We start from the raw sequence: 27903 nt of genomic DNA, 5'->3' as shown, positions 1-27903 counted from the left end.
TTAATTCCGAAGCATTCCGTATCACGATTGTTATCAATGGAAATACGATATGTATATTAGCTATTCTTTACACATCTCGGGTCTCAAACACGTCGGAGAAATGCTTCAGTTGAAAATAGGGCGGACGCATTGCGAGCTCACAGTGCGCCAATAGAGGGAGCCCGTGGTCCGTCAAAGCGCAATCATTAATTATTTTCTATGCACAATCAAAATAACTTTAAAAGGGTTTATAAACAACAATTATAAGAAATAATGTTTATTGAATTTTCAAGTCACAGTGGAATGGATGAAATATTTATACTCCCCTCATACAAAATGTAAAATCAATCGTAGAAAAAGTGCAATTTTCTATAACAAAGATTTAAAACCCACTGATAAATTCAAGATGTAAAAAGATGTAAGATTACATTTTTTCATATTTCATACACAGGTCCGAAATGAGCCCAAAAATATTTCTGTTTGTGCCGAATACATCAGCAAGATCAAGGGAGTCCCCTTGGAGACGGTGTTGGAAGTGACGACCCAGAACGCCCTCCGCCTGTTCCCTAAGCTGAAAACTGTCGTCAGGGTCTGACCTGCCCATTCTGGGAGGATCTTTACCCTTTCATCGGACTGTGTCTGTTCTGAAGGACTTTGTTCAGTTGCCACAGTCTGCTGCTGTGATTTATGTTACATTTTTTGTTTATTCTTTTATAGCAGACAACTGCAGTGGGATTATGGCCTTATAGGACCCTGACTGCTGTGCAAAGTTGAATTTGAAAAATAAAATGAATAACAAGATTATCTGTAGTAGTGTTTGCCTTATTAATATCATTATTTTTATTAAAGTTAAATAATCTTTGCATATAATATCCCTTTTAAGGCTAATGTATAATGTAGTTTGAACAATTTTATACACAGAATATAAAGCACACATTTAAACATGAAATATTTATACTCCCCTCATACAAAATGTAAAATCAATCGTAGAAAAAGTGCAATTTTCTATAACAAAGATTTAAAACCCACTGATAAATTCTAGAGTAAAGATTTGATTTGTTAAAGGAAAGTAATAATTGATCTCTATACCTGAGTATAGAATGCATTCTGAGTTCCAGAATGCAGTCAGTTGGCACTGAATTCACATTAAAACTTCATTTTATTTAAGGATTAGTTCAGGCAGTACAGGCAATGTCCCAAAGAATTTTTGGGATGATTTGCATTGCCTCTAACCTGACAGCAAACTGGACTTCCCTTGTTTTCTCCTGCTATCCCCTCCTCCTCCTCCTCCAGTCCCACCTCTTCCTCCTCTACATGGCAGCTGTCAGTCTCAGTGTCCAGGCCCACTGGCATGGCATCTCACTGTAGGACAGCTGGGGCAGGAACACAGTCATCCCACTAGGCTTTGAAGGCTCCCATTTTAATGGCTTTTGACCAAGAAGCACCACCTTTTAGGGCAAGAAAGGCAAAGTATGTGTCCCACACTAAATGGAACACCACACACAATACACAATTCATGCACGTTCAAAGCGTCTCAACCACTAAATGTAACCAAACCAGTCCCTCCACCCTCTTCCCCAATTAAATTCTACTGAACAGTGTGTGTCATGTGTCCATACTTCCTGTATTCATAGCCAAATGAAACAGAATGTTTTAAATGTTTTACCTCAGTCTGCCCTGTCACAACAGGCTCTTGCAGAAACAACTTTCCATCAACGGGCCACTCGAAAAATATGGCATAGATGGCCTTCTCCTGTGGTTTACTTGTGTACCTATACAAATAAATAACAAAACAAGCATATTATTGCATGTAAACAACCGTAAACACTACATTTACATTTAGTCATTTAGCAGACGCTCTTATCCAGAGCGACTTACAGTAAGTACAGGGACATTCCCCCGAGGCAAGTAGGGTGAAGTGCCTTGCCCAAGGACACAACGTCAGTTGGCATGACCGGGAATCGAACTGGCAACCTTTGGGTTACTAGCCCGATTCCTTCACCGCTCAGCCACCTGACTCCACTAGTATGATGTACAAGCACAACTCGGTGATCCTGAACATTAGGAAAATTAAGAATGAGAACAGACCAAACTCCGGCAGTAGTGTTGTCCTTCTGGGCCCTCCAAGCTGAGGTGTTGTAAATGGCCTCCCCGTTGACCTTCAGCCACTGGCCCATCTGCCGGAGCCGCTCCTCATAGATCGGGGCAATCCTACCGTCGTGAGTGGGTCCCACGTTCATCAGCAGGTTCCCTCCACATGAAACAGTCTCCACCAGGGTCTGAGACACACACACACACACACACACACACACACACAGTTCAGCTAATCATTCACAGGTTTCCTAGAGAGACAATACCACTACCTGTCTCAGCTGTGTTCCTGTTAACGACACACAAATTAAAAAATAAATTCCCTTTGAGCTTTTATACCTATCCTAAAACAATTCAGAACATCAAGACAAAAACCAAGGCAATGTACAATGCTGTTGTGGATGAAGGCCTACCTCAAAGTAATTGAAGATATAAACTAAACTTTACAATATCTCACAGAAAACCATTACGGACTTCAACCTTTACGGACTTCATGCCGAGTCATTTTTCCATAGATAAAACAGTTTGTCATGCAGAAAGATATGGAAAAATTCAGCATTCATAACTCACTTGCACAAGTTGCTCAATCTTGAGGTAATCTTGGAGAGGGGCGTTTCGCCTGTAGCCCCAGGACTTGCTGTCTATGGTCATGCAGTTCTCCCACTTGTGTTTGAGTAGGTGGCCCGGCTGGTAGCGGTCAGCGCAGGTGTAGTAGCCGCCGTGCTTGCAGATGGAGCCGTAGCCCCAGCGGTCGTTGGTCACCACCGTCTCCTTCACTGGGCTTAGGAAGTTAAAAAATAAACACACACTTTTGTCATATTTGCCGCCATAGTCCAACTTCCCTTCCAGAGTTTCTTGTAAATGGAGGACAATCAAATCATGGCAGATTACGAATGGGGTCACTAACTGAATGTTTACATCATGTCATTATTTAGTAGACACTTTTAGCCAAAGTCACATACAGGGTGATTTGAACCTGGGACATCTTGATGTGCAGTCACATGCTCCACCACTGAGGCATAGCCATCCCCCATGCATGTAGCAACTTCTGTTACCTTTCGTTGTACAGCCAGGCGAGGAACCCAGTGCTGTTCCAGTACTTATCAGGTGCGTTTCCGTCCCCATCAGACCATAGCAACTCAGGCTTGTACTTGGTCACTATCTCATAGAGCTCAGGCAGGGTTTTGGAAGTGGGGAAGACATTTGTGGAGAACACGTTAGCGGCATCCTGCTGCCACAGTGGGTTGAACCACTCAAACAAAGAGTGGTACAGCCCCAGGCGCAGGTCACTGTTGGCCCGGAGAGCAACTGCCATGTCCCCCACCAAGTCCCGCTTGGGGCCCACGTCCATGGCATTCCAGTTCCACGAGTACTTGGAGCCCCATAGTGTGAAACCTTAAGAAATAACACATACAGATAACGCTTTATAAACTTCCTCCCTGCTAATTAGTATGACTATGACAATGCATGTTTCATGTCATTGTTCCAGTTAGGATAGGGTGACCAGATTTGAGTTTGTGAAAAAGAGGACACTTCGTCGTGTCGACGGGGAGGGGGGGGGGGGGGGGGTCGAGAGGACGTCTGGTCACCCTAAGTTAGGATGAGTGTCTCCTATAACAGACAGGTATAGCTAATGTTACACACCTTCGTGGTGTTTAGTGGTGAGGACAATGTATTTGGCCCCTGAAGAGGCAAATATATCAGTCCACTCTTTGGGATCGAAGAACTCGGCGGTGAACTGGGGGGCAAAGTCTTGGTACTGGAAGTCTGGAGGATAATTGTTCTTCATGAAGTCTACATAAGGCTGCAGTTTCTGTTTCTGTAAATAATACCTGGAAATACAAACAAATAGTTAAACTAATAAAATAACATTCCCCTTCAACGGGTGAAATACGACTGTCGTTTGTTAATTTGCGATCAAATCTAAAAATACAACTTACCAGAACCACTCACTACCGAAGCTGGGAACCGAAAATACACCCCAGTGTATGAAGATTCCGAACTTCGCCTGGTCATACCATTCTGGTAATGGTCGAGAGTCGATTGATTCCCAGGTAGGTTTGTAGTCGCATCTACACAGGCCAACCACCGACAGCAAGGCGACCGCAGCAAGATTAGAGAGCGCCATTGCTGCCGTGAGCAAAATCTAATCCACAACAAGTTTTTATAGAGAGCTATATGACGACTGTTCTCACATGATGAGTCGCCTTGAGGATAATATTTACGCCGTTCGTTCAACAAACCAGGAAACGGAAGTCCGTCTGTCACAAATGCTGCGCACAGCCCACAGCGTAGGGTCCCCAGTGCAGTCTCCATGCAGGCGCTGTGCATTTATGTTGGCTGTATCAAATACAAATGCAGGGGTTCATCGACTGTCACTGTCATATCTCAGCAGAAGATTTTGACCAGGTAGGCTTATCGTGTGGCAGAGTAGGCCTATTGCGTAAGGTTTAGTTAAGGAAACTGCACGTTTTGATCAATATCTCTCTTTTTTGTAAGGACATTGAGGAAGTGATTGATAATTCAAAAAAGGTAAGTAACACGTCAGTTGTAAATTGTCTTAATCGTTATCTTGTGTATAGCGACCGAGCATGCAGGCTGATTTATGTATTGCCTAATATAGCTTTCGTCTCATTTCAGGCTGGGGTTTCTGCGCTGCTAGCCGTTGCAGAACATGCTGGCGAGTTTGAGAAAATCATTCAATTGTCAAAAAGGTACAACCTGTTCAACCGCGTAACAAACTTAATTTGAACATGTTTATCTAAGACATTTCTGGTATTATTGCACGTGTCTTTGTCCTGTTATTTTCACAGGTTTCCTGGCTTTATTTTCCCGTGTTTGGGAGTCCACCCTGTACAAGGTTCCCCCCCAGCGCAACAGCGGGGGGCCACTCTGGAGGTAGGCCAACCTTCCTAAACTACAACATACGAATGTTGTACACTGGGGTGTACAACATACGATTTATTGTACACTGGGGTGTACAATGGGGTGTACATATTTATTGTACACTGGGGTGTGTCTGTATATTTTATCTCTGTGGGATTGTCCGTCAATACAGGACTTGGATGCTGCTCTGCCCCTAATAGAGAAATATAAACACCATCTCGTGGCTATTGGAGAGGTAGGCCAGTGTACCCTATGGAAGATCATCTTATGATGATGATAACATTAATTTAATCAAGGAGCTTTCATCAGTTCAAATCTATCCTTCCTACATTCATCCTGACAGGTAGGCCTGGATTTTACCCCCAGGTATGCCAGTAGTGACACTGATAAAGATGCACAGAGACAGGTGCTTGTTCGTCAGGCAGAGATTGCCAAACAGCTTGACCTGCCCTTGTAAGTCATGCACAGCTTGTTCACCAAATCACAAATTAGTATTGTTAGTGAAATGCATGTAGAGTTGATACTGTGATGGATTTTCCTTACAGTAGTTATATTCTTTAAAAAACATAATAAAGGAAAGATAATAATAAAAGGAATCCTCTGGAAAAGAAGGTTGCATTTAGAAAAGGTTCCATGTGTTCTAAATGGAATCTTCCCATATATATATATATATCTATGCTTCCCACAGGGGGCTCCTCCATTGTTACAAATTATTCTATAGAACTTTTCGTATTTCAGTGTATACAATGCCTAAAAGTATCACATACAGATTCTCTTTTTCAATTGGATAGAAATGTTCATTCTAGATCTGCTGGCAGGCCCACCATACACCTCTTAAAGGAGCAAGGTAATGGATGACTTCACATCACACGCACCTGAGGTATTTCTAAATGCTGTAGTATTTAGTAAGTATTTATGTCTCTGAAGAGATTTCTAGTCCTGAAGCATACAAATGATGATGCTGTAATGATTGCCTCCATTGTCACCAGGTGTTGAGAAAGCTTTGCTCCATGCTTTTGATGGAAAGCCCTCTGTGGCGATGGAGGGTGTGAGAGCAGGTTACTACTTCTCCATCCCGCCATCCATCATAAGAAGTGAACAGGTAAGAAATAGTCTATAATAGTAAGAATAATAATACAAGCACCAAAAGCCATTTTTTGTCCAATAAAATAATAGTAGGACATATCATTGAATAAATGGGTGAATCCTGGTGACTGAATAAAACGTCTCTTAACTGACTGACACAGTGTTTTGGTTTGTGTTTTATCACAAGAAGCAGAAGCTTGTAAAACAGCTACCTCTGGAGAGCATATGTCTAGAAACAGATTCACCTGCCCTGGGTCCAGAGAAGCAGGTAGAGCCATTCAAACCTCCCTATTCCGTACCATGAGCTGGTAAATAACACAGTCTGGGTGGAAAATGTAAAGATGTAAGATTACATTTTTTTCATATTTCATACACAGGTCCGAAATGAGCCCAAAAATATTTCTGTTTGTGCCGAATACATCAGCAAGATCAAGGGAGTCCCCTTGGAGACGGTGTTGGAAGTGACGACCCAGAACGCCCTCCGCCTGTTCCCTAATCTGAAAACTGTCGTCAGGGTCTGACCTGCCCATTCTGGGAGGATCTTTACCCTTTCATCGGACTGTGTCTGTTCTGAAGGACTTTGTTCAGTTGCCACAGTCTGCTGCTGTGATTTATGTTACATTTTTTGTTTATTCTTTTATAGCAGACAACTGCAGTGGGATTATGGCCTTATAGGACCCTGACTGCTGTGCAAAGTTGAATTTGAAAAATAAAATGAATAACAAGATTATCTGGCTAACTTGGTCTACTTTTCTCAGGAAAAGTCTTGCAGTAGTGTTTGCCTTATTAATATCATTATTTTTATTAAAGTTAAATAATCTTTGCATATAATATCCCTTTTACGGCTAATGTATAATGTAGTTTGAACAATTTTATACACAGAATATAAAGCACACATTTAATATCAGCTGATTGTATGCAAATTATATGTCTTGTTATTGTGTTTTGGCATACCACTATCCAAGTTATGAAAGCAGGTCCTTTCCAAGGATATTGTCTGGTCATTGGTTAGTTCGATGTTTTACTATGAATGGTCAGGCTTGTCCATGATTACTGACCACAGATCAGCTATAGCTCCTTCTGGTTCAGATCAAGGTGGGCATGCCCAGACAATTTCGGTAGGTGGGAACCGGTGGAGACCATAGACGTGGAGACTACCACGGCACACGGGCGTCTAACTTGACTGGAGCAGCGTCCAAACTGTCAGTAAAAAAACACCAATAGAAGGATTACTTAAAGCAACGGGCCGAGATACTGTGTTCTTATTGGTCCATTTACCCCTTCAGGTCGGTCTGGGGGAATTCGGTTGTCCTTTAGCGCTTCTCGCCGGAGTAGAACTGTTTGCAAGAAACCATTGTGCATGTAGTTCAAAGTGAAGTCTGCGTTTGATAACACTTATGTTGATTTGTAGGTTAAGACTTTGGAACTGAATTACCTCAAATTATAGTAGCTTTAAGTAACTGTGCTTGTTCGCTCTCTTTTTGATTGGTTAGTGGAATAACTTAACATATAGCCTATTATGTTCTGATGACAGTATGGACTTACCAGTTATGATGACCCATATTTACCAGTTATGGGTAAATTTCAATGTTATTTTGAAAATTAATATCTGTTGAGGGTGTCTCTTTTTTTCAGTCAGCATAATAAATTATGCTTTTTGATTCATACAAATCAATTACACCACTATAACCAAACATGTGTTGTACATAGTATCTTTTAATTTTTGGTGCTTTCAGAATACATTTTTATAGGGTTTTATCTATATCTGCCTAGTCTATTTTATTAGTGTTAGTGGGAGCAGCCACTAGAACATAAATGTGCTGTTGTCAACATGTTGCTGTTTGTCTGTGCAGGTTGGAGACAGAGAGCGTGAGGGGAGGAGACAGTGATAATGCAAAGCCTTATCACTGTCTCCAGAAGCCATGCTACTGTAGAGCACAACTTGGTTTTATTGCCCTCTTCAGAAAGCCATTAGTAATGATCTAGGTCCTGACTGGAGAGACAAGCTGGAATATTTAGAGGAGAGACTGTTTGCTGCTGCCTCCATTGGACAAGTGCACCTGGCCAAGATGAAGGATGGTAGAGAGGTGGCCATGAAGATCCAGGTGATGACAGGAAGTGTGGTTGGGTATTAGGAAACGAGTTCTGGTTAGTTCTGAACCATTCATGTTTGAAATTATTGTAACACTTTTTATTCTTGATGACCGTCCTGAGTTTGAGCAACACGCTGCCTGAAGGTATGATTTAAATGATGCAGTATGGAGAATTGGAGAGAGAACAGTTTTTTGGCAAGTTTTCTATCAAATCCAGGGACATGAGCAATGTTTTTCTCCATATCCCAGGTTTGTTTCCTGAGCACTTGATCGAGGTCATGAGCAAAGAGTTGGCGCTAAAGTGATTACGTAAGAGAGGCCACATGTGCCAAGAAATTCAAGTGAGTATAGGACAAACAAGTCATTTCGATGTCTTCCTGTCAGCTTAAGTGATAGCATACTTTTAGGGGCTTTGAGCTAGATTGCGCAATGTGAAGTTGAAATATTTACAACAATGCAACAATGTTTTTACAATGCAACAATTTTTTTACTTATTTAACAGTCAGGATCATAAGATTAGTCAGCACCGTTGTTTTGTTTACAGTTCTATTTTGGTTTGCCTGCCAAATTGTCTGCCTCCCAGAGAGCTTTTAAAGGACCACCCCTTCTTCTATGTGCCTGATATGGTGGATGAACTGTGCAGCCAGCACGTCCTCATCACCGTCCTGGTGCCTGGCTTCCCCCTGGACCAAGCTAATGACTTCTCCCAGGAGCTCAGGAACGAGGTACGCACCCTCGTCAACAGCCAGCTCACAAGTCATTAGTTGTCCAAGACATGCCATGACATGTTTCTAGACTTCATGTGCCAGAGTCTGAGGCACCCAACGAGGTGACATCATCAACATGATGCCAATACATGAAGTGGTACAATGTTATTGTTAATTTTAAAAAAAAATTGTCACGATTCTGTCCCTCTCTCTTCTCATTGTCATCGGCTTTGGTCTGTTCAGATCTGTGAGCATATATTCATTCTGTGCTTGAGGGAGCTGTTTGAGTTCAGGTACATGCAGACAGATCCAAACTGGTCCAACTTCTTCTTTGATCCCCAAACTCACAGGGTATGTTTCCTTCAAACCGATTTTCAGGGTTTATTCTATCACACAATGCCTTCTCTCTGTATGAACGAGGCATGTTCTCCTGTCTTTCAGGTTGCGCTTCTAGATTATGAGGCCACACTTAGCGTTGATAAAAAGTTTCACTGACATCTACATCGAGATAAGCCTACAGGAGGATCAATCAGTCTTACTTAAAAAAACATGATATACCTCAATTAGCAAAGCGAAAGTAATTTAAACCTCAAAAGAAACTTCAAAAAGTTGCTCTTCGTCACCAGGTCATCAAGGCGGCAGCAAACCAAAACAGTTCTTCAGCGGTCGAGGGACATGAAGTTCCTCACGGGCTACGAATCAAAGGTACGGAGCACCTCACCAACTTGATCAGATCAGCAACAGCTAAAAAGGTCAATTTAATGTTGACTGTTGAATTGATCTGCAACCCCAGGCGATGGAGAACGCCCACGTGGATGCAGTGATGATTTTGGGGTAGGCCTTCTCATTCGAGGAACCGTTTGACTTTGGGGCCCAGAGCACAACAGACCGTATTCATAGTCTGATCCCTATTATGCTGAGAGAGCGCCTGACCCCTAGCCTGGTTCTGCCCTCCTACGTACTTCCGCTCATTTTTTATTTTGCTTCTGTACTAGGTCTGGCCATGAGGTACGTAAGTCAGATGTCTCCGGTAGATTTTCTACCGGCGAATGAGCGAACAGAGGGAGTGGCTGAGAACGATGACGTTGATGTTGTGCGCTAGTCTGTGTTGTAGTTCCATAATGGCGGCGGGGAAAGATGCGAGCAAAGCCATTCTGTCCGTTGTGGCAACACTGCCGAATATCTATTAACTAAAGCCGGAACAAGAACAAGTTTTGCTGAGTTTTGTTGGTGGCCATGATGTTGTGGCCCTCCTCCCCACAGGGTTCGGGAACAGTTTGATTTTGCAGCTACGGCAGCTATCTCTGTTATAATAGTGGTGAAGGAATTGGCAAACACTAGCGATTGGTTATGGCAGATCAGAGTGGCTCTGGGCAGATCCAATAGTTTTAAACTTCAACAGAGTACCCGCCTACAAGGAAGTCAACGCTTGTCAATGGAGCGAGACCAGACTCTCTGTACAAATGAAATGTACGAGAGTCTGGTTAGGACCAGGCTACCTGACCCCACCTCCGGAGGAGAACCTCTGATGGACTCCGATGGACCCTCCATCGCAAGAAGGGGCGGCTCATTCCTCATCTGTTCGCTGCTGGGCGCCAAGGTTGCCTGTAAGGACATGTTCCAGGAGGCGTACACTAAGTACTGGAAAAATAGGCCAGATACAGCGCCCAGCCAGCCCTCAGCCCTGAGCTTAACCAGGACACAAGTACATCAGGTGTATGGTGTCCTGATATGGCCAGTTGAACTTCATGAGTTGAGTGTGAATGTATTGAAATGTGCTGAGGTATCTTTTTCATAAAGTATCTGTGATAAACTGTTAAAATGTACAATGCTTTAAAAAAGACTCATTCCACTGAAACACAATGCACTATTTCTTGTTCTGAAGTACATTTGACAACAGGAATTATTGTTACCTATTCAGTATTACCTAGGTATACCAACGAGTATATTGTAATGCAAAAATTGTTTATGCTTCATCTTTTATTGTGTAGTGAAACGTCTGCATTTTATTTACTTATTGGAACCCACTCATGGCTATGTTGAAACAATAAATAGGGCACATTGTTTTACTGTGTCATTGGTGTCGGTCTGCTGATTGATTTAGACACAGACATGAACTAAGTTAGGCAGGCTTTAAGTACATCATAGCACAAAAAAATACTTGACCTTTCACCAGGCCTAGGAATCAACCTTGCCCGTCCATTATCTTGGACAGTAAAAACCAATATTGATTGAACCAGGAGCTTTCCCACACATCTCACACCTCTAACAAAGACTCATTTTACGCACCCATTTTACACTACATGTAATAAATATATAAAATTCATAATATTTCTACATGCTACTATTAAATTCATATTTCAATGCCTCTTCAAAGACTTCATTTGGACAACATTGGAACCAGGAGAGTACTCTCTCCCCCAGTCAGTTTCAGTCTGTGAGGTCCTGGCATCGTGAGCAGATGGCCATGTCCTCTGAAAACCTCTCGACCTGGATGGTGATGCTGGAGAAGCCAAACTCAGACTGCAGGAGTTTCGTTGCCTCCATGAGGACTACCTGTGGATTGGCATCCTCTTCTAGGAACAAACATATAAATAAACAAACCATTGGTTTCGTTTTCAAATTTGTTCAAGATTGGTTTTGGTTGAAGACACATAGATGATTCCAAATAACTATCACAGACTTTTTTCATGGTTTGACAGATGATTCCTGTAATATCCTGTGATTCTTGTAATATCAGTATAACGTCAAAACACCCAACGTTATCCTAACTGGAATAATTTCTGATTTTTTTTAGCCATACTTATATTCATCTACAGTATGCTAACACAGGTAAATATCCCAGTTATTAGGGTGTTTCTCATGTCTGTCATCTGTCCTGTACGCTCACACACGGACTATCTGATAGAGTCCTCGTAGCCTTAGAGAATTATCTTGCAATGGACAGCAGACAGGACAGGAGGAAACAGCAGAGTGCTGCTCAGTCAGTCGACGGAGTGTAACCCACCAACAGCCAGGTGGACTGACAGCAGAGAATGAGTGGTGGTGAGGGCCCACATGTGGAGGTTGTGTGTTGCCTTGACTCCTCCCAGGGACTGGAGCAGCTCTCTCACCATGTTGAAGTCCACACCTCTGGGGACCCCTGTCAAGTACAGTTGGCATGGCCAGGATCATTGAAGGTGATGACAGTAAAGCCTCTAACAACCTTGAATTCGATTAGTAGGCAGTCAACAGGATCCGCAGTTCAAGCAGAATGATTGAACCAGACGTACCTTCCATGAGTATTCTACAGACGTCTTTCAAGATGGTGACGGTGGTTCCCAGAACGAAAAAGGAGAACAAGAAGGTGCAGACAGGATCAGCTATCTTAAACTCAGGCTGTCCAGGACAGGAGGTAGGGAGGGGGTCAGTAAATACAGGTTAGAACAATAACACTGTTTAAAAAAACAACACGGTAGTCATCAATCCATTGAACTATGTTCTACTATCTGTGGATTCAGGCTGCTTTCCAGTGTTTACTGGCCGTCTGCCTACCCAGAAGTGAATGGTGATGGCTGCCACGAGTACACCAACACTCTGCAGCAAGTCTCCCACCACATGGATGAAGGCCGCCCTCACACTGGTGTTGCCCTGGCCTCCGTGAGGGCCATGTTGAGCGTGGCCGTGCGAGGACGATTGGTGGAGGATCAGGGCCATCCTATGAAATAAATAAAGTCTTAATTTCTCCAGAGATGTATGGGAGGACTTTTTAACCTGCAACAACTTGATTTGCAGTCACATACTTTACCACTGAGCTACATGCATCCCCTACTCCCCAACCTCCACCTTCACCATGTCGCTCCCACACAATCTTAAGAACAGTAGATGGAACTGTACAACTTAGTCAGAATCTCAGTTCGCTCACAAAATGTTGACACCCACTGCACAGCCAGAGGTGATGAGCATAGCATAGCTGTTGATCTCGTAGTCGTCATTGAGAATTCTCTGTACAGCGATGAACACCAGTACCCCAGTGACAGCCCAGATGGAGAGCACTGACAGCAGCGCACCCAGGATCTCTGTGTTTCAAAAGACATGAACATGAAGGTGGTTGTTGTGGTATTGAAGAATAAGTCTGTATCCAAAACTTTGTTTTTTTGTATCCTATAAGGTGGAATTTTCATCTTATTAACAGCAGTAGGGACTGACCTGAGCGATGCCATCCGAAATTCATGGTTTTGGTGGCTGGTCTGGATGATAGCCACAAGGAGCAGAGGCTAACCATGATGCTGCCAAAGTCTGTGAGGAGATGTGCTGCATCTGTCATTATAGCCAGACTATGGGCTGCATACCCACCTGGACAGCACAGGATGAAATGCAAACATATCTGTTTTCACAACAGAAACAGACAACAACAACAAAAAACCTAGACAATAATATGTCTTAAAAGATGACTGTATTCAGACAAACTGACAGTCTTACCAATCACCTCTCCAATCATGAATAATAGGCTGACGGCACAAGTAATCATGAGCTTTCTTTTGGCCACCTGTTTTTCATTGCTTCTTGTCCATGGAATCCTGTCATTGCCGTGGCAGTGAGCGGTAGGTTGCCAAGCATCGACAACGCTTGGTGTATCTTCAATATCCTCTGTTGAACTTTGGGGGTAAAGGCAACTCTCAAGGATGAGGGCCATAGAGGGTGCAAAAGTGGACTATCTTACTCTATACAAGTTTTACATTTAGTTGTAGGCTATTCCATATGGGGAACACAGCAGTGTTCAAAATTGACAATATGTCCATTTTTCTGTCAACGAGCTGCACAAAACATCAACAATGTCGACAGAAACTACGAGTAGCCTAATTAACAAATATAATTATAAAAAAATATTGGTAAAGCAAATCAGTGACATAATTCTTTAAATTTTAAAAGGCATTGAATACTTAATATTGAAATTTAAACAACACCAAATTCTCATACGAATATATTTCAATGTAAAATAAAATTCAGGTTGCTCAAATTCGATCTTAAAAAATTCGAGCCCAAAAAAATCGAGCCTATCAAATTCGAGACGATATTTGTGCAACCTGAATTTCCGAGCCTTGAATTTTTTCAAGGCTCAATTTTATATATTCATATGTGAATTAGGTGTTAAATTTCAATATGAAGTATTCAATGCCTTTAAAAATTCAAAACATGATGTCACTGATTGCTTCCATAGTAAAACCCCATACCTTAGCAGTGCCACTAGATACGTTTTGGATTCATCCTGGATGAGATTGTGCCTCTCGGAAGCCTTCGGCAGAAAGGTCATGCTTAGTTCAAATTAAATGAACCAATAGTCCAACACTGTTGGCAACAGCACAAACTTTTTTTAAATAAAAGGAAGAACAAAATACGCTGAAACTGGTTGTAAGCGATGCTTCGTTCTCTATGCTTCTTGTCCTCACATGGAAAATTGTCACCTGGAAAGTTACGTGTGATAGGTCTCATGAGGGCCATGTTTCAGAAATAGCCAATAACAGGACGGGTCATTCACTAATAGGCTCCCGGTCCGTCTGGGAACGCTTCTTCATATTTGCATGTCTGCTTACCTCTTGAAACAGTATGTATCATCACGTTTTAATGAAATCCCGGAATTGTATTTTACATACAGATACATAATACATATATTTGACAGTAACAAGTGTAGAAAGAAAATAAGAAAATCATGTTACACACGTTATTTAGATTTCAGCAAAACCACACTGTAATGTTTGACGTTGGCAAAAGTTGGCATGAGAAAACAGCAGTGGACATTTCTCATCAAGTTTATATAACAAGCTAAGTGCATATTTTACCAAAAAGTCAGTCGTTTTAATTATTAAAATATAATTTATATATATGCAAATGACATGCTGGCTTTGTGGTTACACCCTGAGTTTGCTCAAATGTATTAGCCTGGAAAGTCTTCAGAAAGTGAGCTAGCCTGGATATACACAGGCTGTAAGCAGAAAATTATATTTATCTGGATATTGACACTATACATTTATTTGTACTTATTTCACATTTCTCCTTGTAAAGCAATATTTTACTTGCGGTCAATTGCGATTTTTTACATCTCTAAAGTGGAAACACAGAATCTTATGAACTTTAGTGCACACACATTTACAATCTATTCAAAAGGCATGGTTCACTTTCAGTCCCAAACCCACTTATTCACAAGTGTGCAATGAAACTACTTTGATATACATTTCCATTCAATGCAAAGATAATCCCCTCGGCGTCAAATTAGATTAGCAACATTAAAAGGATAACACAATCAGAAAGAATGATTCCTGTAAACAAATTCCCTTAAAAAAATATTATAATAATACATTCACAACTAATTTCAACCTCATGTGATCTTTGGGACAGACATCATTGCAACTCCTGACATGGTTAAAAAACACACAAACATGGGAAGAGATAGTAAAGCTACTGTGGCATGTTGAGGTCCTAGTCCATGATGTCCATATGGGGCTGGATCACAATAGGCTCATTTTCACCTGCAGGGGGCAACAGAGAACAATATTCATGTATCATGTTACACAAACAGGACAAACATACTGTATGCCAATGTCTTAACTCCCTCCACAGCAACATTAAGGACATTTCATCAAGAGTCAGTAAGTAACTGAATTACCATCAAAACCATTACCATTACAGCAACCACAAACCAAACACCCCCTGGGCCGCCCATTAGTAAGCAGTTAGAGCTAAAATGGAAATTGGCATGAGTGACAGCAATAGGCAACAAACAAACAAGTAAACCTTAATTAAATTAATTGGGGGTTAATAAGCTGCATAGTGAAGAGTATTTGTAGTCGTTTGTTGGTGACACATAAAAGGAAAGCAGTGGTGTGAGCTGTCTGAGCAGATTCTGGGTTTCACCTGACACAGTGCCCTCATTAGGGCCTGGCTGAATGACTATCACAGTTTCACCCGACACAGTGGCTTCGCTAGGGCTCGGTTGAGCGACTATAATAGTGTCACCAGCTGAAACAAAAGAAAAGGTTCAGAACAATCTGAAAATACATACAGGGGTTGTCCTATTACGCTCCTCCCTCACACTACTTTTAAGCATGTTGTTTATGTTTCGCGAACATGGACAGATTTCACACCTGTTGACTGTTTGTCACAACATTTCAATATTGCTTATGGCAGGGCATTCCCCCAGTCCCACCCCACCACCATACTCCCACCCCACACTCCCTCCACCCCACACTGACCTCGCTCCTGCTCAGCTCGTATCTGGGCTTCCAGCTCATCTGGATCTATGTTGCCGTAGTCCTCCTCGTTGGGGTTGCCCCGCCCACAGCCGAAGCAGCAGAAGCAACAGCAGCAGCAGCAACAACAGCCGGTGAAGAAACAGCAGCAATACATCAGGGTCTGAGGATGGATGGATAGATCGAAAAATAGACAGATAGAAAGTTAAGATAGGTAGACAGACCAACTTGACTTGTCATTAATAGAAAGACTCATATGAATGCCCATAAGTTGCTTACACAGTGTAAGACACTTAGTATTGTTGGCACATTCCTTACAATAAAAACATCTTGTTTAGTCAAAGGGGTTTTGTCGACTTCAATGGTAGATATATGCGTACCTTGAACCAACATTTGGACATGAGGAAATAGTATTTGACACTCCCGTCTCCAAACTGTTCTGCAATGTTGAGGCCCATAGAGCCATACTCGTCATAGATCTTCCTCTTGGTGTCATCATTGAGGATAGTGTTGGCGTTGTTGATCTCCTTGAACTTCTCGGCAGCCTCTGGGTTATTTGGATTCTTATCAGGGTGATATCTAAGTGCCAGTTTCCTGAAAGAGGCAGACAATTAATTTTTAAACCCGTAAACTTCACCCACCATTAACTACCCAGAAATAAACGTGTAATCTGGCTGAGAAGCCTGCTGACAGGGCACCTGTACGCCTTTTTGATCTGCTCTGCTGTTGCGCCTTTTTCCAGCTCCATCAGCATGTATAAACTGACCCCTTCTCTGGACATCCTCCGATGGGGTATAACTCGTTCTGCCATGTTGTTTTTTATTTCTACCAAATAAAGACCAGAGATTAGAAATTTTAACAACCACTGTCATCGCATGACAACTATACCGACGTGATGGTGTTTCCACTTGATCAACTTTACAGGCTTAAGCTAAAATGTCATAACACGTATAGGCCTACTGACGTATAAATCAAGACATTGACTGTATTAGGCTGCATATAAATATACAGGCGCGCGTACACACACACACTCAAGAACTGAAGCCTACCAATCGTACGTACCTTTGTTGTTTCTGTTGAAAGTGACAGATTGTAGCTGTTGAAATCCTCCAATAACACTACAACTTGATTTCGAAATGGGTTAAAATCAACCAGCATTTCCTACTCGGTTTACGAAGATTGGTTTAGTTCCTCAGAGGGCATTATCTTAATTATGCAGCCAGTCTGCATTTGCTTGCGTTAATCCTTAGCTAAAACGTAATGTCCTTGTTCCAAAATAAAGGACAAACTCAGAAACTACCTCTAAAACAAATGTTCTCTGTGATTTCAGGAAGTGAAACATTTTTATTTGTGACGCCCGATTCCGGCTTCTTGTCATTTTGTCCACTGTTTAGTCTGGCGTGGTTGCAGCCCAGTTTACGCACACAATCCCCCCCAAATTCAGTTTACTTCATCGTAGACACAATTTAGCAATTTGTAGTCCTGCAACGTGACATAACCTACTTATAGGCCTAATACTATAGCTGCAATACATTAGCTACATCAGAGTTAAAGGTTATTCTGTAGGCTATAGCCTATATCGTGTTTTAAGCCTTGACACTGTGAATTTAAAACATTACGAATAAAGTTTTTCAACAAGTTGTGATAATTGTATGTTTTCCCGAAATAATATACAAAACAATAACGCAATGTCATTTGTAGATGTATAGTCCATGTGCACTGTACATGCTCATTGTAGGCTACACGTATGCTGTTGTAAGGGGTTACATTTTTGGTCAAACAACCAAAACTATTCCCCTACAGTAAAGGAAGAGGGGTAAATTGAACAGTGTACCAAATATGCTGGAAGTACAGTTATTTGACTGATCGGTTAAATTAGAGTAATAGATGACTAGATATTTAATAACATTGCAAATTAATGAAATCATTTGCATGGCAAACATGTTACAAAGTGAAGGCTTTAAATCTTACCTCCTATACCATGATGATTATTGTAAATCAGAGAAAGAGTAAGAAGGAGGAGTAAGAGAAGCCAGAGCTGAGGAAAAGCCCTCAGGAGATCAATAATCTAGAGAACAATGCTTCACAATTCCCTTTATATCTGTAGAACAACATCCGACCACATATTGACCCTTAATTATCAACATATGACTAGCAATGCAACAGTAAGTTACACAATGAGGTGTGAAACCCATCAAATAGGGACTCCGTCCATATTTTAGCATATGACGGGTGGGGTGACACCCAGCCTTACACTGTTTAAAGGGTAGGTTGAGGGACATTTGACACTCATTTTTTGAAAACTGCTTATCTGTCCACCCACTTTTTATGAAGACATTTTTATTTAAACAACCGCATTCTCAGTTATTAAACAAAGCTTTCCCCCACAAATTTTAAACAAACCTACACCTGGGGGCTAGGAGTCCAATGTATTTTATATCGAGAGGGGATAAGCCCAGTTAAAAACTACTACAGTCTTTCAACACCTTCCTCTTGAAATGAATCACAGGAACTAGAGACTCCAGTCGGGGTAGATGTTTGAGACTGAAGGTGTGGTGATCACTGGGCTCACTGGGTCTGTGACGTCACCTTGATGACAATCTTCCCCATGTTTCTGTTGGCTTCCATGTGTCTGTGAGCATCTGCAATCTGCTCCAGGTCAAAGGTGCTGTCAATCACCGGCCTCAGGGAGGAGGTCTGGTTAGAGAAGGAGGGCAACGCCCCTTCTGAGAAAGCCCTCACCAGATCTGCTTTGTACTGGGTTAGGGGTGACAAGACCAGATGGTCAACAGTGCTGTGACCGACATGAATAAATTAATGTGACCGTTCTCGCACACACCGTATTATATAGGCTAGTAACATCATACCACATTGTCAATCCATTTTCTAGTGCACTGCTTCACACAGTCTTAAATTTCTTCATACAACTTTGTCAATCCGTATTCTCAAACACGCAGGCTTATATTATGTAAAACCATAATTCAACATTCATTTTCTGCCGTTTCTTTCCCCTGGCTCCTTTACCTGCAGACTGCGTGAGCGGAGCAGGCTGCAGAGGAGCTGTCCTCGCCTGGACAGCAGCCTGCCCAGAAGCTCTCCCTCCACTGTCTTTCCACCCATGGCGCCAAACAGCACCCATCTTCCGTCCAGGGCCAGACAGTCCACATTCCTCTCCCAGCAGCTTCCCCCGATGCAGTCCAGAATTACGTCTGCTCCCCTGCCTATTGTAAAATAAAATCCAAGAAATGTGTTTAGAAGTGTTTATGCTCCAATGGTCTGTGAACGTTCTCTGAGATGTTCATCTGAGAAGAAACAAATGTAAAAAAGGTGTCATGTCTGAGTGATGAAATGGGCTTGTCTCTTATCAACGACCCACCTTTCGTGAAATCGCAGACTTTCTCTGCAAAGTTTTCTTCTCTGTAGTTGAAACCAGCCACTGCCCCCAGCTCCTTTGCTATCTGCAATTTCTCCGGGCTTCCTGCCGTAACCACGGGGACGGCACCGGCCAATCGGACGAGCTGGATCGCCGCGGTTCCGACGCCACTGGCTCCAGCATGCACCAAAACCACCTCTCCCTCCTTCACCCGGGCTGTGCAACGACACAAGACAGCTCAGAATCTCCTCCCAGATGCAACAGGATCAAACCTAACTCAACCCACTGTTCGTTGAGTCACAGCAGCTGATGTAACTACAGTACCACTCCATACCTACGAGGTGCAGGAGCTGGAAGGCAGTGAGCCAGGCCTCAGGGATTGCAGCGGCCTGGTAGAGAGAGAGGTGGGAGGGGACTGACATGAGCAGCTCTTCTGGCACAGAGATGTACTCTGCATATCCGCCTCCAGACAGGAGGGCCATGACTCGATCACCTGTCCTCCAGGAGCCCTTCACCCCGGCACCTGTGCCGGCCACAGTCCCAGCAACCTCCAGGCCCAGGATCTCACTTTCACCTAGAGGAGCTGGGTAGAGTCCTCTCCTCTAAAGACAACGACAAAAAATATATTTGAGCAGTGATGACGTCAATAATGACCTACTTAGCACACAAATAATTTATATTTTAAAACAATTACAGTCATGGCCGAAATTGTTGGCACCCCAGAAATCTTTCCAGAAAATCAAGTATTTCTCACAGAAAAGTATTGCAGTAACACATGTTTTGCTATACACATGTTTATTCCCTTTGTGTGTATTGGAACAAAACAAAAAAAGGGAGGAAAAAGCAAATTGGACATAATGTCACATAAAACTCCCAAAATGGGCTGGTCAAAATTCTTGGCACCCTTTACTTAATATTTGGTTGCACACCCTTTGGAAAAAATAACTGAAATCAGTTGCTTCCTATAACCATCAATAAGCTTCTTACACCTCTCATCCGGAATTTTGGACCACTCTTCCTTTGCAAACTGCTCCACGTCTCTCTTATTGGAAGGGTGCCTTTTCCCAACAGCATTTTTAAGATCTCTCCACAGGTGTTCAATGGGATTTAGATCTGGACTCATTGCTGGCCACTTTAGTACTCTCCAGCGCTTTGTTGCCATCCATTTCTGGGTGCTTTTTGACGTATGTTTGGGGTCATTGTCCTGCTGGAAGACCCAACATCTCGGACGCAAACCCAGCTTTCTGACACTGGGCTGTACAGTGTGACCCAAAATCCTTTGCTAATCCTCAGATTTCATGATGCCTTGCACACATTCAAGGCACCCAGTACCAGAGGCAGCAAAACAACCCCAAAACATAATTGAACCTCCACCATATTTCACTGTAGGTACTGTGTTCTTTTCTTTGTAGGCCTCATTCCGTTTTCGGTAAACAGTAGAATGATGTGCTTTACCAAAAAGCTCTATCTTGGTCTCATCTGTCCACAAGACATCTTCCCAGAAGGATTTTGGCTTACTCAAGTACATTTTGGCAAACTGTAGTCTTGCTTTTTTATGTCTCTGTGTCAGCAGTGGGGTCCTCCTGGGTCTCCTGCCATAGCGTTTCATTTCATTTAAATGTCGATGGATAGTTTGCGCTGACACTGATGCTCCCTGAGCCTGCAGGACAGCTTGAATTTCTTTGGAACTTGTTTGGGGCTGCTTATCCACCATCCGGACTATCCTGCGTTGCAACCTTTCATCAATTTTTCTCTTCTGTCCACGCCCAGAGAGATTAGCTACAGTGCCATGGGTTGCAAACTTCTTGACAATGTTGCGCACTGTGGACAAAGGCAAATCTAGATCTCTGGAGATGGACTTGTAACCTTGAGATTGTTGATATTTTTCCACAATTTTGGTTCTCAAGTCCTCAGACAGTTCTCTTCTACTCTTTCTGTTGTCCATGCTTAGTGTGGCACACACAATGCAAAGCATAAGTGAACTTCTCTCCTTTTTATCTGCTTTCAGGTGTGATTTTTATATTGCCCACACCTGTTACTTGCCCCAGGTGAGTTTAAAGGAGCATCACATGCTTGAAACAATCTTATTTATCCACAATTTTGAAAGGGTGCCAAGAATTTTGACCAGCCCATTTTGGGAGTTTTGTGTGACATTGTCAAATTTGCTTTTTTTCCTCCCTTTTTGTTTTGTTCCAATACACACAAAGGGAATAAACATGTGTATAGCAAAACACGTGTTACTGCAATGCTTTTCTGTGAGAAATACTTGATTTTCTGGAAAAAATTCTAAAGTGCCAACAATTTCGGCCATGGCTGTATATAATTTGTATTCCAGTATGAATAATTACCCAGACATTATACAATAGACATTATCTCTAATCACGCTACTGCAGTCAGGTTGGTTAAAAAGGTACTTGAAGGCTACCTGCAACAAGTCTGCCCGGTTCAGAGCAGTTGCATGGACTTTGATAAGAACTTCTCCAGCTCTGGATTGAGGTTTAGTGACTTTCCTCAAAAGCAGACTTTCTGGACCCCCTGGTGCGTCAACACATACCGCCAGCATCATCTGAAGAGGTCGAGACATCAGTCAGATCATTTGCGTTGTAGGAATGTAATGCATGTAGGCTACTATTCGCTACTTGCTTCGCTTCGAGTCCCATTTCCGTCATTCTGTGCCATCGTGGAAACGCTGAGCCTTAAAAACTGGAAAACATGCGATGGCGAACGAAACCATTTTCATTAGACAATTTATTCCAACAATGTAGGCTATGGTAATGCCCAGCATCTCTTGATAATAGGCCTACTGTCCCATGATACGACTTTTCATATCAATGGTATACCCATAGGCTCTTGCTAAATCTAAACCTGAAGCTCGGTTGCACAAAAACACCGAGGACGATTTCGTAACGCTGGAAATAACACAATGTAGGCTATAATGGGGTTCACAAAAGTAGATATTTAAAGAACTTACCAATTGAGAGTCGGTCACATACACTCATACAAAGAGGGAAAACACTGGATAAGATTTCAAGTGTTGTCCCAGCGTGTTAAACTGTTCTTATGAACACATTTTTAAAGGGATATTTCACCTTAAATTGCACTACTGGCCGAAGGCTGCTTTACACTTGTACTTGATGCGTCGATTGATATTTTGACGTGAATATCCTCAGTGAATAATAAAAAGTACTTTATTTTCCATTTATTTTATTTTAGAATCATTTAGATGATTGTCAGAATGGCCCATTTTATTGTTGTCAAGGGGGGAACAAATAACACTAGGATTAAAGGAAGGGACAACAACACAAGCAATTACCAGACTATAAAGCAGTCCTTGAAACAGGACACCTTACAATGCACGTCTTACAAGTACATCAGCAACAAAATGCATTAGAGTTTTCACACCTCTAAAGCAAAGTAGCTACAACGTCAGGTAAATGTGCTTGAGATTTGACGAACAGATTTAATAATATCTACATTAATTGTTTTTCAAATTATACAATCTGGTTATATTCAAAACATAAAGTAGCCTGCAGTATAACTCACCTTTCTATTGGCCTATCAATTATTATTTTTGTTTAGCACTTACTAGATCCGTAACGTGGTGAAGGGTGAAGAGGACAGCATTTCTGCTTAATTTCCTAGATGCAGCTGGAAACCATGGAGCCAAACTGTACCAAACTCAGATCCTTCTTCTCTATGGATGTGAGGCTGAAGAATTCAAAAGAGGATCTCTACCTTCAGCATGAGCTGAGCCTTCTGGGCTTGAGGCACAGACACATTCTCCAAACGCTTCATCAGGAGAGGGACTCCCTGGTGAGGGCACACAGAAAGCTGCTGCTTCTGAAAGTGTGTGAACCTAAAGCTACCATCAACAAAACCATGAGAGAAATATCAGAAACCAGGAATGGAAGGATGGATTCACAGGATGTTTACAACTCTGATCGACAAAGAATATATTCTAGTAAATCTCTATCCTATGACAGAGGACCTCCACTGCCAAACTCGAGGAGAGCTCAGTCTGGACTCCCAATCCCTGTCAGAAACACCCTACGATCTGCAAAGCACCAGGAAGCTGATTTGTCTATCCTGCAGCTTAAGCAAATAGCCACGATTGACTGCATATCCAACAAGGAGCTGTTCTACCAACAACAATATATAAGAGATGAGAAGGAGAGGCTAAAACAGTTACAGAAGGACACATTACAACAGAAGATACAGGTGTTTCTGGAAACACTCGACAGGGCCAAGCACTGCTAAACAAATGCAGAAAGAGGAACGATTCTTTCTGTCTCATTGACAGTTGACAAGTGCTTTTGCCGTTCACTAAAGAAATGCGAGGTTCGTGATTTTATACACTGTTTACATACTTGGGTTTCCTAGTGACCTGTGCTAAGCCAGTAACACAATGCATCTGGTTGAAGAAGGAAATGTGTATCATGTTTCTGATACAGGTTTAACATATTTATCCTTTATTTTAACACAACCGTATATGTACAATATATTCAGTAAGTTGTCTGATGTGGTCCTTGCCTTTACACATTGTGGCATGCAACACTTTTCTGACGTACTAAAGCAGAATTTCTGAAATAAACAAACGTTTTTTTTGTATGTCAGATGGGTTGTGACTAAAGGATCATTCCCATTTTTAGCATGGTCTGCAAGGCTGTGTGGACAGGGAACTCCAAGAGAAGGGCACGGTATTTCTCCAGTTGCAGAGAATCAGGCAGCACCTTGTCTAAACAAACATAAACACACACTAGTAAGCAATACGTACAATTACAATCTCATACACATACGAAATAGATTCACTTTAAATTGAGGTTGTTACATAATGCAATCCTATCTACAGTTAGGTCCATAAGTATTTGGACATTGACACAATTTTAATCATTTTGGCTCTGTATACCACCACAATGAATTTGAAATGAAACAATCAAGATGTGCTTTAAGTGCAGACTTTCAGCTTTAATTTCAGGGTATTTACATCCAAATCAGGTGAACGGTGTAGGAATTACAATACATTTTATATGTGGCCCCCCCCTTTTTAAGGGACCAAAAGTAATTGGACAATTGGCTGCTCAGCTGTTCCATGGCCAGGTGTATGTTATTCCCTCATAAAGGGAGTTCTTTATTTCATTGACAAGGAGCAGATAAAAGGTCTAGAGTTCATTTCAAGTATGGTATTTGTGTTTGGAATCTGTTGCTGTCAACTCTCAATATGAAGTCCAAAGAGCTGTCACCATCAGTGAAGCAAGCCATCGTTAGGCTGAAAAATCAAAACAAACCTATCAGAGAGATAGCAAAAACATTAGGTGTGGCCAAATCAACTGTTTGGTACATTCTTAAAAAGAAAGAACGCACTGGTGAGCTCAGCAACACCAAAAGACCCGGAAGACCACGGAAAACAACTGTGGTGGATGACAGAAGAATTCTTTCCCTGGTGAAAAAAAACCCCTTCACAACAGTTGGCCAGATCAAGAACACTCTCCAGGAGGTAGGCGTATCTGTGTCAAAGTCAACAATTAAGAGAAGACTTCACCAGAGTAAATACAGAGGGTTCACCACAAGATGTAAACCATTGGTGAGTCTCAAAAACAGGAAGACCAGATTAGAGTTTGCCAAAAAACATCTAAAAGAGCCTGTACAGTTCTGGAACAACATCCTATGGACAGATGAGACCAAGATCAACTTGTACCAGAATGATGGGAAGAGAAGAGTATGGAGAAGGGAAGGAACTGCTCATGATCCAAAGCATACCACCTCATCAGTGAAGCATGGTGGAGGTAGTGTTATGGCATGGGCATGTATGGCTGCCAATGGAACTGGTTCCCTTGTATTTATCGATGATGTGACTGCTGACAAAAGCAGTAAGATGAATTCTGAAGTGTTTCGGGCAATATTATCTGCTCAGATTCAGCCAAATGCTTCAGAACTCATAGGACGGCGCTTCACAGTGCAGATGGACAATGACCCGAAGCATACTGCGAAAGCAACCAAAGAGTTTTTTAAGGCAAAGAAGTGGAATGTTCTGCAATGGCCAAGTCAATCACCTGACCTAAATCCAATTGAGCATGCAGTTCACTTGCTAAAGACAAAACTGAAGGGAAAATGCCCCAAGAACAAGCAGGAACTGAAGACAGTTGCAGTAGAGGCCTGGCAGAGCATCACCAGGGACGAAACCCAGCGTCTGGTGATGTCTATGGGTTCCAGACTTCAGGCTGTCATTGACTGCAAAGGATTTGCAACCAAGTATTAAAAGTGACAATTAGATTTATGATTATGTTAGTTTGTCCAATTACTTTTGGTCCCTTAAAAAGGGGGGGGGGGGCACATATAAAATGTGTTGTAATTCCTACACCGTTCACCTGATTTGGATGTAAATACCCTGAAATTAAAGCTGAAAGTCTGCACTTAAAGCACATCTTGATTGTTTCATTTCAAATCCATTGTGGTGGTATACAGAGCTGATGAAATGATGAAAATTGTGTCAATGTCCAAATACTTATGGACCTAACTGTATATTGTGTGTGTAGCATCCAGGCCTGAATCTTACCTTCAGCCTCTACACTGGCGTGTGTTGGCAGGCACCGTGTCAGGTCTCCGTACTCCAGGGAACAGAGCAGAGCCTGAGGAGCATCTTCAGGCACCGTCAACATCAACACGAGTACAGTACACGGTGCGTTGCTCTCCATTACCTCTACAGACTTGTGGAGCTTCTGGACAAGGGAAAAACCACATTTAGTCTCCATTCAAACCTTTTACAATAAATCAAAAGTATATACTCTTGCTACTAACTATTAACAGTAGTGGGCAGTGTGACTGAAATATGCTCTGTTCGCGAATGAACATATCAACATTGCAGGCCCACAGAATTGCATGAATCGAATCAAGTTTTATTTGTATAGCCCTTTTTACAAGCAATGTCACAGAGGGCTACACATACGCCCATATAACTGCACTTAAACTAACCTAAAACCTCAAGGAAGCAGATTAAAGAGCACCTTTACGATGCCAAGCTGCTGCTTGCGGCCCACGTAGGCGTTGAGGTGCTGGCTGAGGGTGTCCAGGAAAGCCCTTACATCCGTCTGCAGGTGGCTCTGTTCGGACAGTCTCTCCAGGGGAATGAAGGGGGGAATGTTGTGACGGCAGATCTTCATGGATGCAGAGAGGTCCACATCCAGGTTGTACGTCTCAAGATAGACCCCCTCGTAGGACGTGGCTAGTGACACGCACACTCCTTTACCGTTACGAGTCTGTGTGACATCGTAGCCACCTGCAAGGACAGCAAAGAGAATGTTTGAAGGTGTTGGTGCTATATGAGGGGAGTATAGATCTGCTTCAATTAGAGCCCAATATAGCACTTCCTAGGCACAAAGTAAATTCTAAAGCAGAAAAAGGAACACAGCTGAATCTGACTGTTTGCTAGTCTGTACCGATGAGGTGATGAGCTTGAAGCAGATCCTTAAGTTGAGAATGTCGAGCCATCAGCTGCAGAAGTTGAGTGTTTTCAGGGTCATCATCTATCGCTCCATCAAAGGGAGATACTTTGTCCATTCGATCTCTCATCTTAAGAGTCTGGAGCATAATGTCAATAAAAAAGCAAAACATTTAGTAATGAGTACAACCAAAAAAAATTACCTTTGAGAGAGCTCATGAATTCCTCACCCTGTTTACTTCGATCTTAGTTTTCTGTCTGTCTCTCTGGTCATACAGCGGCTCTGCCCCTTTATTATGTCTATGGTTGTTCGCCTGCATCTCCAACATATCCCAATGATTCAAACCTTCTGTTAATGCACAATGCGTGAATTACCATTTAATAAAACGATTTTGGTGTTTAAATCATTGCATCACAAGCATATAAACATACAGTATAGCGAGCTAACGACGTAGTCTTAGCAAAAAAGCTAGCTGGCTTACTTTGATAAGACGCCTTTGTCGTCTGCAACAAGATTGTTACTGTAGGCTACGTATTTGCCAAAGCCAAACAAAAGAGACGGAGCACTAGCAAACAAGACACATGCTAATCTGCCAACTAAAAAGTATTGCTCATTTCAATTTGGCGGCAGGACCAACAACCCGGAAGCTAAATCAAAACAAGCTAGTGCCATCTGTTCATCTTATTGGCTGAGACGGATTGCGATGGTGGAATCGTGAACCAAGTTAAATCGAGAAAATACAAGAGGATGCACAGTTTACCTAGGGCGATCCCTTAGACACAGAAAGGTGAGATTTGCTCATTTTCAAATCACCAATTGCTCAGTTTGTGAAACGATATAATATTTGTTATCATCCAATAGGCTTCTATTAAATCTAATTTTGGGGCACATGATTTCCCAATGCATGTATAAATAATGTGACACGTTTATATTCCCCCTCAAACGTGTTAGTGTGAATTTCGAAATTCCAAACCTGTGGAACAATGGTTCAGGGTAGCCTACTATTCACCACTATTCAGGGTAAAG

At 42.2% G+C, this 27903-nt stretch overlaps 7 protein-coding genes across 11 annotated transcripts; 2 read left to right on the top strand and 5 right to left on the bottom strand.

Moving 5' to 3' along the window:
* Positions 1-240: 240 nt before the first annotated feature.
* fuca2 (alpha-L-fucosidase 2) lies at positions 241-4325 on the bottom strand. The gene is made up of 7 exons (XM_062469227.1): positions 4011-4325; positions 3715-3902; positions 3126-3465; positions 2641-2851; positions 2068-2258; positions 1646-1751; positions 241-1427 (listed from the first exon to the last, which is right to left on the bottom strand). Exons 1-7 carry the CDS (start codon positions 4196-4198, stop codon positions 1290-1292), a joined length of 1362 nt encoding a protein of 453 aa, XP_062325211.1. The 5' UTR covers positions 4199-4325; the 3' UTR covers positions 241-1289.
* Positions 4321-6769, top strand: LOC134026459 (putative deoxyribonuclease TATDN3). Of its 2 annotated transcripts, none has more exons than XM_062469230.1 (10): positions 4321-4479; positions 4570-4602; positions 4711-4784; positions 4884-4968; positions 5129-5191; positions 5300-5409; positions 5748-5803; positions 5946-6058; positions 6230-6310; positions 6420-6769. In XM_062469230.1, exons 1-10 carry the CDS (start codon positions 4426-4428, stop codon positions 6561-6563), a joined length of 813 nt encoding a protein of 270 aa, XP_062325214.1. In that variant the 5' UTR covers positions 4321-4425; the 3' UTR covers positions 6564-6769. The 2 variants fall into 2 exon arrangements, with proteins under 2 accessions (XP_062325214.1, XP_062325216.1); XM_062469232.1 differs by having other exon boundaries at positions 4322-4479; positions 6233-6310.
* A 1516-nt stretch (positions 6770-8285) lies between these two features.
* Positions 8286-10712, top strand: coq8ab (coenzyme Q8A, genome duplicate b). Its single transcript, XM_062469235.1, is given in 6 exon segments — positions 8286-8436; positions 8438-8476; positions 8719-8860; positions 9086-9193; positions 9284-9322; positions 9324-10712. Coding segments are annotated over 6 exon segments (546 nt in total). The 5' UTR covers positions 8286-8290; the 3' UTR covers positions 9396-10712.
* Positions 10713-10821: 109 nt separating this feature from the next.
* Positions 10822-14290, bottom strand: LOC134026457 (proton-coupled zinc antiporter SLC30A2-like). Its single transcript, XM_062469228.1, has 8 exons — positions 14056-14290; positions 13304-13479; positions 13031-13177; positions 12747-12900; positions 12377-12539; positions 12115-12220; positions 11850-11984; positions 10822-11418 (listed from the first exon to the last, which is right to left on the bottom strand). The coding sequence occupies exons 1-8, from the start codon at positions 14133-14135 to the stop codon at positions 11273-11275; spliced, it is 1107 nt and encodes a 368-aa protein (XP_062325212.1). The 5' UTR covers positions 14136-14290; the 3' UTR covers positions 10822-11272.
* A 132-nt stretch (positions 14291-14422) lies between these two features.
* On the bottom strand, positions 14423-17270 carry dnajc5gb (DnaJ (Hsp40) homolog, subfamily C, member 5 gamma b). Of its 2 annotated transcripts, XM_062469233.1 has the most exons (6): positions 17131-17270; positions 16767-16893; positions 16449-16662; positions 16072-16231; positions 15734-15838; positions 14423-15348 (listed from the first exon to the last, which is right to left on the bottom strand). In XM_062469233.1, the coding sequence occupies exons 2-6, from the start codon at positions 16877-16879 to the stop codon at positions 15299-15301; spliced, it is 642 nt and encodes a 213-aa protein (XP_062325217.1). In that variant the 5' UTR covers positions 16880-16893; positions 17131-17270; the 3' UTR covers positions 14423-15298. The 2 variants fall into 2 exon arrangements, with proteins under 2 accessions (XP_062325217.1, XP_062325218.1); XM_062469234.1 differs by lacking the exon at positions 15734-15838.
* Positions 17131-22528, bottom strand: tp53i3 (tumor protein p53 inducible protein 3). The gene is made up of 6 exons (XM_062469229.1): positions 22413-22528; positions 21867-22144; positions 19776-20043; positions 19445-19657; positions 19093-19289; positions 17131-18825 (listed from the first exon to the last, which is right to left on the bottom strand). The coding sequence occupies exons 2-6, from the start codon at positions 22023-22025 to the stop codon at positions 18637-18639; spliced, it is 1026 nt and encodes a 341-aa protein (XP_062325213.1). The 5' UTR covers positions 22026-22144; positions 22413-22528; the 3' UTR covers positions 17131-18636.
* Positions 22529-23710: 1182 nt separating this feature from the next.
* On the bottom strand, positions 23711-27507 carry cenpo (centromere protein O). Of its 3 annotated transcripts, XM_062469035.1 has the most exons (7): positions 27359-27507; positions 27107-27225; positions 26875-27016; positions 26443-26714; positions 26137-26157; positions 25995-26046; positions 23711-24176 (listed from the first exon to the last, which is right to left on the bottom strand). In XM_062469035.1, exons 2-7 carry the CDS (start codon positions 27203-27205, stop codon positions 24067-24069), a joined length of 696 nt encoding a protein of 231 aa, XP_062325019.1. In that variant the 5' UTR covers positions 27206-27225; positions 27359-27507; the 3' UTR covers positions 23711-24066. The 3 variants fall into 3 exon arrangements, with proteins under 3 accessions (XP_062325019.1, XP_062325017.1, XP_062325018.1); XM_062469033.1 differs by having other exon boundaries at positions 25995-26157; XM_062469034.1 differs by having other exon boundaries at positions 25995-26154.
* Positions 27508-27903: the final 396 nt, after the last annotated feature.

This window comes from Osmerus eperlanus, chromosome 9 (genome assembly GCF_963692335.1).
Source record: "Osmerus eperlanus chromosome 9, fOsmEpe2.1, whole genome shotgun sequence".
Classification (NCBI taxonomy): domain Eukaryota; kingdom Metazoa; phylum Chordata; class Actinopteri; order Osmeriformes; family Osmeridae; genus Osmerus; species Osmerus eperlanus.
Note: the sequence above shows the minus strand (reverse complement) of the source record. Positions and strands in the feature narration are given on the sequence as shown.

Excerpts from the sequence above, each read along its gene's own strand:
- fuca2 (XM_062469227.1), bottom strand. The coding sequence starts at position 4,198 with ATGGCGCTCTCTAATCTTGCTGCGGTCGCCTTGCTGTCGGTGGTTGGC. Across the intron at positions 2,259-2,640 it reads AGATTGAGCAACTTGTGCAA|ACCCTGGTGGAGACTGTTTC; the intron begins GTGAGTTATGAA and ends TGTGTGTCTCAG. Across the intron at positions 1,428-1,645 it reads TTGTGACAGGGCAGACTGAG|GTGGTGCTTCTTGGTCAAAA; the intron begins GTAAAACATTTA and ends TTGCCCTAAAAG.
- LOC134026459 (XM_062469230.1), top strand. The coding sequence starts at position 4,426 with ATGCAGGGGTTCATCGACTGTCACTGTCATATCTCAGCAGAAGATTTT. Across the intron at positions 4,480-4,569 it reads CAGCAGAAGATTTTGACCAG|GACATTGAGGAAGTGATTGA; the intron begins GTAGGCTTATCG and ends CTTTTTTGTAAG. Across the intron at positions 6,311-6,419 it reads CCCTGGGTCCAGAGAAGCAG|GTCCGAAATGAGCCCAAAAA; the intron begins GTAGAGCCATTC and ends TTTCATACACAG.
- LOC134026457 (XM_062469228.1), bottom strand. The coding sequence starts at position 14,135 with ATGACCTTTCTGCCGAAGGCTTCCGAGAGGCACAATCTCATCCAGGAT. Across the intron at positions 11,985-12,114 it reads CTGTAGAATACTCATGGAAG|GGGTCCCCAGAGGTGTGGAC; the intron begins GTACGTCTGGTT and ends TGTACTTGACAG. Across the intron at positions 11,419-11,849 it reads GTCAGTCCACCTGGCTGTTG|AAGAGGATGCCAATCCACAG; the intron begins GTGGGTTACACT and ends GTTTGTTCCTAG.
- dnajc5gb (XM_062469233.1), bottom strand. The coding sequence starts at position 16,879 with ATGGCAGAACGAGTTATACCCCATCGGAGGATGTCCAGAGAAGGGGTC. Across the intron at positions 16,232-16,448 it reads TGTCCAAATGTTGGTTCAAG|ACCCTGATGTATTGCTGCTG; the intron begins GTACGCATATAT and ends ATCCATCCTCAG. Across the intron at positions 15,349-15,733 it reads TAATGAGGGCACTGTGTCAG|GTGAAAATGAGCCTATTGTG; the intron begins GTGAAACCCAGA and ends TGCCCCCTGCAG.
- tp53i3 (XM_062469229.1), bottom strand. The coding sequence starts at position 22,025 with ATGTCTCGACCTCTTCAGATGATGCTGGCGGTATGTGTTGACGCACCA. Across the intron at positions 20,044-21,866 it reads ACCGGGCAGACTTGTTGCAG|AGGAGAGGACTCTACCCAGC; the intron begins GTAGCCTTCAAG and ends CGTTGTCTTTAG. Across the intron at positions 19,658-19,775 it reads CCAGCTCCTGCACCTCGTAG|CCCGGGTGAAGGAGGGAGAG; the intron begins GTATGGAGTGGT and ends GTCGTTGCACAG.
- cenpo (XM_062469033.1), bottom strand. The coding sequence starts at position 27,205 with ATGTTGGAGATGCAGGCGAACAACCATAGACATAATAAAGGGGCAGAG. Across the intron at positions 27,017-27,106 it reads CTAAGATCGAAGTAAACAGG|ACTCTTAAGATGAGAGATCG; the intron begins GTGAGGAATTCA and ends ATTATGCTCCAG. Across the intron at positions 26,158-26,442 it reads AGCAGCTTGGCATCGTAAAG|AAGCTCCACAAGTCTGTAGA; the intron begins GTGCTCTTTAAT and ends TCCCTTGTCCAG.